The sequence below is a fragment of the Salvelinus namaycush genome, unplaced genomic scaffold (genome assembly GCF_016432855.1).
Source record: "Salvelinus namaycush isolate Seneca unplaced genomic scaffold, SaNama_1.0 Scaffold3, whole genome shotgun sequence".
NCBI lineage: Eukaryota > Metazoa > Chordata > Actinopteri > Salmoniformes > Salmonidae > Salvelinus > Salvelinus namaycush.
The window spans coordinates 1084528-1096962 of NW_024059896.1; the positions used below are offsets into that span (position 1 = coordinate 1084528).

The 12435-nt window shown below is 41.8% G+C and overlaps 1 protein-coding gene across 1 annotated transcript in view; it reads left to right on the plus strand.

The window, feature by feature from the left end:
- LOC120039789 (zinc finger protein 850-like) overlaps positions 1-12435 on the plus strand; it is a 62811-nt gene that overhangs the window by 39348 nt on the left and 11028 nt on the right. The window contains exon 4 of the mRNA XM_038985168.1: positions 227-962. Coding sequence (XP_038841096.1) covers positions 227-962 — 736 coding nt within the window. The remainder of the gene's footprint in view (positions 1-226; positions 963-12435) is intronic.

Below are 12435 nucleotides of genomic sequence, written 5' to 3' on the forward strand. Positions count from 1 at the left end.
GTTAAAACTGGCCTCAGGTTATTGAGAGATCTGATTTAGGATTTACCCTCGTAGCAAGGTTGTTTTAGCATGTGGAGGTTTCATTCGGGTCTTTATTTAAAAATAAAGACTCCTTTGGCAGGAGAAAGACCAGAGGAACCAGAGCCAGGGACGTCCAAACCAGCAAGACGACACCAGTGCTCCCACCGTAGAAAGGGTTGTAACCGGTTATGGGACCTGAAACAACATGAGAAAATACACACAAGGGAGAAGCCTTACCACTGCTCCCAGTGTGGAAAGAGTTTTAAGGTTTTAGGAACCCTTAAAGCTCACGAGAGAATACACACAGGGGAGAAGCCTTACCACTGCTCCCAGTGTGGAAAGTGTTTCAATCAGCCAGGGCATCTGAAACGGCATGAGAGAATACACACGGGGGAGAAGCCTTACCACTGCTCCCAGTGCGGAAAGAGTTTTAAGGGTTTAGGAAACCTTAAAGCTCATGAGAGAATACACACAGGGGAGAAGCCTTACCACTGCTCCCAGTGTGGAAAGAGTTTTAAGGATTTAGGAAACCTTAAAGCTCATGAGAGAATACACACAGGGGAGAAGCCTTACCACTGCTCCCAGTGTGGAAAGTGTTTCAACCAGTCAGGGGATCTGAAAGGACATGAGAGAATACACACAGGGGAGAAGCCTTACCACTGCTCCCAGTGTGGAAAGTGTTTCATTCAGTCGGGGAAGCTAAAACAACATGAGAGAATACACACAGGGGAGAAGCCTTACCACTGCTCCCAGTGTGGAAAGTGTTTCAGCCAGTCGGGGAAGCTAAAACAACATGAGAGAATACACACAGGGGAGAAGCCTTACCACTGCTCCCAGTGTGGAAAGAGTTTTAAGGGTTTAGGAAACCTTAAAGCTCATGAGAGAATACACACAGGGGAGAAGCCTTACCACTGCTCCCAGTGTGGAAAGTGTTTCAGCCAGTCAGGGGATCTGAAACAACATGAGAGAATACACACAGGAGAGAAGCCTTACCACTCCTCCCAGGGTGCAAAGTTTTTGCCCATTTAGGAAGCCTTAAAAAACACACGAGACTGCACACAGAGGAGAAGGCTTACAAAATGCTCAGACTGGGAAAACATATTACTCATCACAGTCACTTAAACGTCATGAGAGAATCCACACAGAAGAGAAGAATTACTTGTATATTGATATTTCACATCTCATTGACTTAAAATTCATCAGAGAACATACACAGTGCTCCCATTGTCTTATATTGTTGACTGATAATGTGTTTACTTGTTTTTACCATATGAAATTAAATGGTACAAGGTATACTCAAACATATATTTGTTTGTTTTTATTAGAAAACATGAATTTAATATGGAGTATGTCAGTTTGAATATAGCGGAGATAAGTTCCTTGTTTTAAATGGTCTTTTTAAACTCTTTGTGTGTGTTTATCTGGGTGTGTCATTCCTCCAGCACTACAGATAATACAGTGATATTTGGATGTGATGCATTTGTTCCATTGTTGACATTTTCATTGTTGGCCCACTGATGATTTAATGAAATGAAAATGTTCAGACTGTAACGGAAAATGTTAATTGTATGTGTGTCCACATAACTGATTATGTGACTAACCTTGTGAAACTGTCCTATTATAATCTCCTGTTCTTGGGACCATCATTATGTGTTGCAAACCAGCTGCACCTGCGTCCTTGTATGAATAACTGTGTAACTCTGTTATTCTCTCCTAGCTCAGAAATAAAGAAACTTGGTTTGACTTGGACTCCAGCAGATCCTTATTTTATAATATCCACCACAACTCTGCCACGGATTGCTGTTTATAATTGTCTCAATGAAGAGTTCCTCGTTCCACTTTCCTGGGGTCATTTACAAGCCTCCCACTGGTTGAATAAACGTTGTTTCCACGTACTTTCAACAAAACAAATCCATGTGATGATGATAGATGTAGAAAACTGATTGGATTTGTAAAAAGCCATCAACATCAGTTATTTTTAGTTATTTTTCATCCAACTGGCAACCTAAATCCAATGACAGGTGACATTTTGTGTTGATTTCATGTTGAATTCACTTTAGTTGACGACTCAAAGAAATGTAAATAGAAACTAGATGTTGAACTGACGTCTGTGCCCAGTGGCTGGTTTGAATAAGCATCAGGTGTCGGATCAATATCCACCTTAGTAGCTAAGTTTCCATGTAATTTGAGACAGATTTTCATGTGAATATTCAAACATCTGCATAAAACAATATACGCATTTTCCCACCAGAAATGTTTCTATCAAACATACTCATTGCAGATAAAAGGCTTTGCGTGACAAAACTTAAATATAAATATTTGAGCATAAAAGAGTTTCCACCGCCATTTCTCGCTTAAACATTTTAACTGACACAAAAAGACCCCACCATGTCAAACGAACTAACATATCTTCTGTCGGCTTTTATAAAATTGTAAAGGCATAACCTGTTTCCATCAGCCTGGTCATTACTTTTGAAGTGGTTGGATCAATATCCACCTTCATGATATGGATGAAGCCTGATTTGGAATGTCTGAGTAGTTCTATCTGATGTCATAATACACCCCTCTGATAATCAAGTGATATTTAGAATGTCTGAGTAGTTCTATATGATGTCATAATACACTCTGGTAGTGACACATTTGCTCCATTGTTTACATGTCAGTTGGTTTCCCACTCTGATGATTTATATCTGACAGAGGGGCTTTAAAGGAATATTATGGTGACATCTTAGTGGGGCTTGAAATAAATAGGATTATTAATCATGAACTCCTACAGATACAATACACTGCAGCTTTGATATCAAGAAGAGAATAGGCTGATGGGTGGTGGTGCTACTCTATAGGTAAGGCTGTTCAATATGAATGTTCAATACACACAATAGGTTGACTGGGGAGGTGATGTACCACAGTCAAAGTCCTGCAATAAGAGCTAAGAGACTAATATTTGTATAAACTATATAAACTGTTTACAATTTGGCTCATGCATCCTCCCTTCTCTCCCCTGTAATGATTCCCCAGGTTGTTGCTGTAAATGACAATGTGTTCTCAGTTGACTTACCTTGTTAAATAAATAATAACCATGTTTCCAGCCAAAGTTTATTCATTAGGATATATACAAATATGATGATGTCATAGTGATTTCATGAAATGTGAATGAACAAGCCTTTTCATACTTTATAACATGGCTATATACAATGCCTTCAGAAAGTATTCAGACCCCTTGACTTTTTCCAACATTTTCTTACGTTACAGCCTTATTCTAAAATGTATTAAATCATTTTTTCCCCTCATCAATCTACACACAATATCCCATAATGACATCACAATATCCCATAATGACAAAACAAAAACAGGTCTTTAGATATTGTTGCTCTTTTTTTCTTTTTTTTTTACAACTGAAAAATAACATTTTCATAAGTATTCAGACTCTTTACTCTGTACTTTGTCGAAGGACCTTTGGCAGCGATTACAGCATTGAGTCTTCTTGGGTATGACGCTACAAGCTTGGCACACCTGTATTTGGGGAGTTTCTCCCATTCTTCTCTGCAGATTCTCTCAAGCTCTGTCAGGTTGGATGGGGAGCGTCGCTGCACAGCTATTTTCAGGTCTCTCCAGAGATGTTAGACCGGGTTCAAGTCCAGGCTCTGGCTCGGCCACTCAAGGACATTCAGAGACCAGAGACTTGACCCGAAGCCACTACTGCATTGTCTTGGCTGTGTGCTTTGGGTTGTTGTCCTGTTGGAAGGTGAACCTTCACCCCCAGTCTGAGGTCCTGAGTGCTCTGGAGCAGGTTTTCATCAAGGATCTCTCTGTACTGTGCTCGGTTCATCTTTCCCTTGATCCTGACTAATCTCCTAGTCCCTGCTGCTGAAAAACATCCCCACAGCATGATGCTGCCACCACCATGCTTCACCCTAGGGATGGTGCCAGGTTTCCTCCAGACGTGACGCTTGTCATTTAGGCCAAAGAGTTCAATCTTGGTTTCATCAGACGAGAGAATCTGGTTTCTCATGGTCTGAAAGTCCTTTTGGTGCCTTTTGGCAAACTCCAAGTGGGCTGTCATGTGCATTTTACTGAGGGGGGGCTTCCGTCAGGCCACTCTACCATAAAGGCTTGATTGGTGGAGAGGTGGAGAGATGGTTGTCCTTCTGGAAGGTTCTCCCATCTCCACAGAGGAACTCTAGAGCTCTGTCAGCGTGACCATCGGGTTCTTGGTCACCCCCCTGACCAAGGCCCATCTCCCCCGACTGCTCAGTTTGGCTGTGCCGCCAGCTCTAGGAAGAGTCTTGGTGATTCCAAACTTCTTCCATTTTAGAATGATGGAGGCCACTGTGTTCTTGGGGACCTTCAATGCTGCAGAAATGTGTTGGGACCCTTCCCAAGATCTGTGCCTCGACCCAATTCTGTCTCGGAGCTCTACAGACAATTCCTTCTACCTCATGGCTTGGTTTTTACCCTGACAGTCTCATTTTTTATTTTTTATTTTTATTTTACCGTTATTTTACCAGGTAAGTTGACTGAGAACACGTTCTCATTTGCAGCAACGACCTGGGGAATAGTTACAGGGGAGAGGAGGGGGATGAATGAGCCAATTGTAAACTGGGGATTATTAGGTGACCATGATGGTTTGAGGGCCAGATTGGGAATTTAGCCAGGACACCAGGGTTAACACCCCTACTCTTACGATAAGTGCCATGGGATCTTTAATGACCTCAGAGAGTCAGGACACCCGTTTAACGTCCCATCCGAAAGACAGCACCCTACACAGGGCAGTGTCCCCAATCACTGCCCTGGGGCATTGGGATATTTTTTAGACCAGAGGAAAGAGTGCCTCCTACTGGCCCTCCAACACCACTTCCAGCAGCATCTGGTCTCCCATCCAGGGACTGACCAAGACCAACCCTGCTTAGCTTCAGAAGCAAGCCAGCAGTGGTATGCAGGGTGGTATGCTGCTGGCGTATATAATAATAATAATAATAATAATAAAGGGTCTGAATACTTACTGTTATGTAAAGAAGGTATATTTTTTTATCTTTAATAAATGTTTCTAAAAACCTGTTTTTGCTTTGTAATTAGATGTTTTATATTTAACTAGGCAAGTCAGTTAAGAACAATTTCTTATTTACAACGACGGCCTACCGCTGAACACTGCCTTGTTCAGGGTCAGAACAACAGAGTTTTACCTTGTCAGCTCAGGGATTCGATCCATCAACCTTATGGTTACTAGCCCAATGCTCTAACCAATAGGCTACCTGCCACCCCAAATGATGGGCTATTGTGTGTAGATTGCTGAATATATATATATTTTTAAAATCCATTTTCAAATAAGGCTGTAACGTAACAAAATGTGGAAAAAGTAAAGGGGTCTGAATACTTTCCGAATGCACTGTACAAACATCACATTGAATATTCACCTCACTTTTGAAAAGCTCCATGAGGAAGAAAGGATTCCCAGATGATCTTTTAGATGTTCTGTCTTCAGGATGTTCTGGGTTGATGGCTGTTGGAGAGGGGAGGGGCAGTTGAGTGAGCTGGGGCCTTTTATGGCCCTGCCTCTGGGAGCCTCTCAGCTTGTGACATGATGAGAGAGAGTGAGAGAGGGCCTACCCTTCCTCTGGGAGCCTCTCAGCTTGTGACATGATGAGAGAGAGTGAGAGAGGGCCTACCCTTCCTCTGGGAGCCTGTCAGCTTGTGACATGATGAGAGAGAGTGAGAGAGGACCTACCCTACCTCTGGGAGCCTGTCAGCTTGTGACATGATGAGAGAGAGTGAGAGAGGGCCTACCTGTAAGATATGTGTTATAAACATACTTCTATTTGAAGAGCTTTTTGACCATTCAGGGACCTAATCTCAAACACTCATGAAAACATGAAAAAAATATTGTCCACACGAAAGACTGAATTTGGTAATAAAAATGATTTTTGACAAGTTATATGCATGAAAATAAAGATGTTAAAAAAAAATTGACATTTTGGAGAGTTTTTTGCAGACTATATGGGAGGCCTAAGCCTTGTTGTGGATACATGTCTATAAAGATAGACTGGTATTAGATATCTGATCCATTTTTATTGAACATGTTGACAAGATGTTGGGGAATCACTGGAGGGGAATATTGACCAACTGAGCATCTCAGTGTACAGCTCAATAAACACGAGGCATTTTGTTACATTTCAGTCTTCTGTGATGAAGTGTCATATTGGGATGTAAACTCAAATATGTGTACATTTAAAATGTATCTGACATGGTACTGGTGTCTTCTTTTTTAAGCCCATAACCATGTGTGTGATGTGTAAACAACAAAGGGCACCCCCCCATAAAAAGATCCTGCAACAGAAAGCTGCACAATATGTTGAGTAAAGTATTTTGTTAACCATGACTATATCAAACCCTACTCCATGTGCTGTCACTATCATGTATCCTACCATGACTATATCAAACCCAACTCCATGTGTTGCCACTATCATGTATCCTACCATGACTATATCAAACCCTACTCCATGTGTTGTCACTATCATGTATCCTACCATGACTATATCAAACCCTACTCCATGTGTTGCCACTATCATGTATCCTACCATGACTATATCAAACCCTACTCCATGTGTTTCCACTATCATGTATCCTACCATGACTATATCAAACCCTACTCCATGTGTTGCCACTATCATGTATCCTACCATGACTATATCCAACCCTACTCCATGTGTTGCCACTATCATGTATCCTACCATGACTATATCAAACCCTACTCCATGTGTTGCCACTATCATGTATCCTACCATGACTATATCCAACCCAACTCCATGTGTTTCCACTATCATGTATCCTACCATGACTATATCAAACCCTACTCCATGTGTTGCCACTATCATGTATCCTACCATGACTATATCCAACCCTACTCCATGTGTTGCCACTATCATGTATCCTACCATGACTATATCCAACCCAACTCCATGTGTTGCCACTATCATGTATCCTACCATGACTATATCAAACCCTACTCCATGTGTTGCCACTATCATGTATCCTACCATGACTATATCAAACCCTACTCCATGTGTTGTCACTATCATGTATCCTACCATGACTATATCAAACCCTACTCCATGTGTTTCCACTATCATGTATCCTACCATGACTATATCAAACCCTACTCCATGTGTTTCCACTATCATGTATCCTACCATGACTATATCAAACCCTACTCCATGTGTTGCCACTATCATGTATCCTACCATGACTATATCCAACCCTACTCCATGTGTTGCCACTATCATGTATCCTACCATGACTATATCCAACCCTACTCCATGTGTTGCCACTATCATGTATCCTACCATGACTATATCAAACCCTACTCCATGTGTTGCCACTATCATGTATCCTACCATGACTATATCCAACCCAACTCCATGTGTTTCCACTATCATGTATCCTACCATGACTATATCAAACCCTACTCCATGTGTTGCCACTATCATGTATCCTACCATGACTATATCCAACCCTACTCCATGTGTTGCCACTATCATGTATCCTACCATGACTATATCCAACCCAACTCCATGTGTTGCCACTATCATGTATCCTACCATGACTATATCAAACCCTACTCCATGTGTTGCCACTATCATGTATCCTACCATGACTATATCAAACCCTACTCCATGTGTTGCCACTATCATGTATCCTACCATGACTATATCCAACCCTACTCCATGTGTTGCCACTATCATGTATCCTACCATGACTATATCAAACCCTACTCCATGTGTTGCCACTATCATGTATCCTACCATGACTATATCCAACCCAACTCCATGTGTTGCCACTATCATGTATCCTACCATGACTATATCAAACCCTACTCCATGTGTTGCCACTATCATGTATCCTACCATGACTATATCAAACCCTACTCCATGTGTTGCCACTATCATGTATCCTACCATGACTATATCCAACCCAACTCCATGTGTTGCCACTATCATGTATCCTACCATGACTATATCAAACCCTACTCCATGTGTTGCCACTATCATGTATCCTACCATGACTATATCAAACCCTACTCCATGTGTTGCCACTATCATGTATCCTACCATGACTATATCGAACCCTACTCCATGTGTTGCCACTATCATGTATCCTACCATGACTATATCCAACCCAACTCCATGTGTTGCCACTATCATGTATCCTACCATGACTATATCAAACCCTACTCCATGTGTTGCCACTATCATGTATCCTACCATGACTATATCCAACCCTACTCCATGTGTTGCCACTATCATGTATCCTACCATTACTATATCAAACCCTACTCCATGTGTTGCCACTATCATGTATCCTACCATTACTATATCAAACCCTACTCCATGTGTTGCCACTATCATGTATCCTACCATGACTATATCCAACCCAACTCCATGTGTTGCCACTATCAAGTATCCTACCATGACTATATCCAACCCAACTCCATGTGTTGCCACTATCATGTATCCTACCATGACTATATCAAACCCTACTCCATGTGTTGCCACTATCATGTATCCTACCATTACTATATCCAACCCAACTACATGTGTTGCCACTATCATGTATCCTACTTGGCTGAAGCTTTGATCCAATGGAAGAAGTATTAAGGAGCAGGGAGGTTAAAGGTCACTTCAGGATACAGCTGTTACTCTACAACAGTAAACATGTGTACTGTTGGGGGTACTGGAGGACCAGCATTGGGAAACACTGCTTTACACTCTCCTAGATAATGTGTTACTGGTGTAGAGAGGAGTAGGATTGGTTAACACTGCTCTACACTCTCCTAGATAATGTGTTACTGGTGTAGAGAGGAGTAGGATTGGTTAACACTGCTCTACACTCTCCTAGATAAAGTGTTACTGGTGTAGAGAGGAGTAGGATTGGTTAACACTGCTCTACACTCTCCTAGATAATGTGTTACTGGTGTAGAGAGGAGTAGGATTGGTTAACACTGCTCTACACTATCCTAGATAATGTGTTACTGGTGTAGAGAGGAGTAGGATTGGTTAACACTGCTCTACACTCTCCTAGATAATGTGTTACTGGTGTAGAGAGGACCAGGATTGGTTAACACTGCTCTACACTCTCCTAGATAATGTGTTACTGGTGTAGAGAGGAGTAGGATTGGTTAACACTGCTCTACACTCTCCTAGATAATGTGTTACTGGTGTAGAGAGGAGTAGGAAGGATGCAGTCTCAGGTTTGGAAAGACTGAATGTATTTCAGCACCAACAGATCAAAGCGGAACAAAACCCAAACGTTGTTGTGCTCAAATTAGATCTTCATAAACAAAAAGGCCCAGGGTGAACTATATAAAGTACTCAGGAAATAGTAGGAGAGATTCCTCTCAGGAAAACCAGTAACATTTACAATGACCCACAAAAGACAAAATGGCAGAGGGAGTGTATATATACAGTGATAGAGGGGCGATTGGAACCAGGTGTGTGTAATGATGACGAGACAAGTCCGGGGGTTGATGAGTGAAGGGCGTTTGACAGCAGTTGGTTCGGCAGCAGCTAGAAGGCCGGGGGTTGATGAGTGAAGGGCGTTTGACAGCAGTAGGTTCGGCAGCAGCTAGAAGGCCGGGGGTTGATGAGTGAAGGGCGTTTGACAGCAGTAGGTTCGGCAGCAGCTAGAAGGCCGGCAACGCTGAACGCCTGAGCTGGACAGGAGGGCTAGCCAAAGCGAAGTCTGGTGTGACATAATGAGAGAAAATCAATAGAATATTTAATATATTTTCTCAAATTCCGTTTTCTCCGTTTAGTAATTTTCCAGGTTTCTGATTTGTCTGTTTTTCAGTTTTTCGCTCTCAATATCACATTGTTAATAGAAAAACAACAAAAGGAGACCACTTTTGTCGTCTGATAAAAATCTAAGACATTTACATTTTTGTGTGTAGATACCCTTTAATTCAAGTGGCACCAGCAAGAGCCTTGCTTGGTTGGTGGTGTCTCTGTAGCACACATGTGATTGCAGAGTTTGCTGAACAAATCACAACTGGATTGATGCAAATAATCATGATATCATTCTGCCAGGTAAACATAGACTACTTTGTAGTTAACATTTAATTGACAAGGTTTTTTGGGAAAGCTTTTCCATCAACCAGAAGATGGTTGTCATTAGCATCATCGCTAACAGCTACACATAGTGGTAGACAAATGCACTCAGACAGGGGCCTTTCCTGGCTGTTTCCTCTTCAGAAAGTTGAAGGAAAATACAAATCACTGAGGTGAATTTAAAAACGACTTGCAGGCAGTGGGTTAAAAATAACTATGACAAAAAATGAATACAAATTATACCACCACCCAAAAGGGCACTTTAGAGACAGGAAGGGTAAAGGGGCATGTGGACTACACAGGTAGAGTCCTATCTGTCCATGTTTCCTTTTGCAAAGTGGGCACTGCTTTATGTGGCAACACCAACACTCACCGAAATATCCCATATGCCACTGGGTGAGAAGTTTTCATTGTTTTGGGGCAGAATTATGTGAGGTGTTGTTAGCGATGAGCCTTGGTCAATTTGACGAGGATGGCATATTCCAAGCTAATGTCGCCCTCTTCAATCTGTCACCTAATCCTCTTCAATCTGTCACCTAATGGGCAGGTCAGCCCTGGAGGAAAGTTTTGGCTGTAAGAAGTAAGATAACATAACATCTGGTTGTTTTTAAATTACTTTTTTTGACATTGCTTTATTTTTTGTTCCAATCTGTGTTACCCACTCCAGTCAGCAGATGGCAATGTGAGTATTTCAGGTAATGCTTCTTGCGTGACGTATAATTTAATGGACGGGCGGGAGGCTTCTTCAACAGCGACAAAAGGCCTCTGATTCAACCAACGCGGTGGTTTGCTAGCGAACATAAAACCGGAGCATTTAAGCTCTTTAGACTAATCCTGTGTATATTATATTATATGGTGTTTAGAACACAATTCTGTTTACGTATCTAATAGTTCATTTTAACGTAATTTGCTTCTTAAATTAGCGAATGTGTTAACTTCATACTGCACTAGGCTAATCGCCCAGAGCACGAGCTCACTAAACTAGACGGAGAAAAGAAGTTCTGGTGAAAGGAAAGGAAGAAGCTTCAGAATGAAAATGGAGGAAGATGCCGTAACATTGAAGGAGGAGAATGTAGTGAAAGAAGAGGAAGAACCTTTTGGAGTAAAAGAGGAAGAGGAGGCTATCTCAATAAAAGAGGAGGAGGAAGACGTTTTAGGAGTGAAAAGGGAGGAGGAGGAGTCAGAATATCCGATTACCATCAGTGAGTACTGTCTTAAAAACAGGGGCACAAACAGCAGTTGTTGAACTGTGGGGTTTTAAAGGGGGATTCTACTGAAGTTCTACACTTGAATATGTTGTTCAGTACTGCCATTGGTACATATATTTTTTTTAATTCGATTTATTTTAATCTCCACGTGGTCTATATTAAAGCGCACTTCATCTTGTATAACAGGATTTTTACAATCCAATTCTGGTGCATAATTTCTACATAAAATATCAAAGGAATGCAAAAGGCACCCATTTCGTGGAACAACCTTTTTACATTTGCATCACAAAGAATATTTTACAAAATCATGATGAAAGTGGCCATTTTAGACATATGCATGCCTCTTGTAAGACTCTGTGATCGCAATAGATGGTCATACGTTTACCAGCTGTTTGATGTTGTCATTCACACAGGAGAGAGACATGACTATTGTGGATCCTCTGGGGAACCTCAACAACATCCTGATGCTGACGAGTCAGAGAAGAGTCTCTCCAGAACAGAACACCAGATGGTACAGCTTGGTCTGGTCTAGCATTCAGCTTGCTCTGTCTGGGGCTGGGCTGGGTTTCTGTAAAGCACTTTGTCAACAGTGACATCAGCATCCATAATGTTATGTGTCTATGTCCCCTCTTTATCGTTACCAGGACAACGCTAGCCCTTCCTCCCTCCTGGAGTCCCCGTTTCGTGCCTCTCCCAGTAGCACCTTACTGCTGGGTATGAAGAGGTTGTCTGTGCTGCTGGTGGACTGCAGGAGAACAACGGGGCTGAGTGGAACTGTGAGAGGAGGAGAAGAGAAGAAAGGATCAGGAGGATTTGACTCATCAAAGTAAGTGCTGTAGTTTAGTTTGAACAAATAAAATAGATCTGCCCACTGGTATCTGTTACCAGGACAACCAGCAGAGTTCTGTTAGTTGACAGGAAGATAGACTGGTATCTGTTACCAGGACAACCAGCAGAGTTCTGTTAGTTCACAGGAAGATAGACTGGTATCTGTTACCAGGACAACCAGCAGAGTTCTGTTAGTTGACATGAAGATAGACTGGTATCTGTTACCAGGACAACCAGCAGAGTTCTGTTAGTTGACATGTAAAATCTTGATGTAAGTT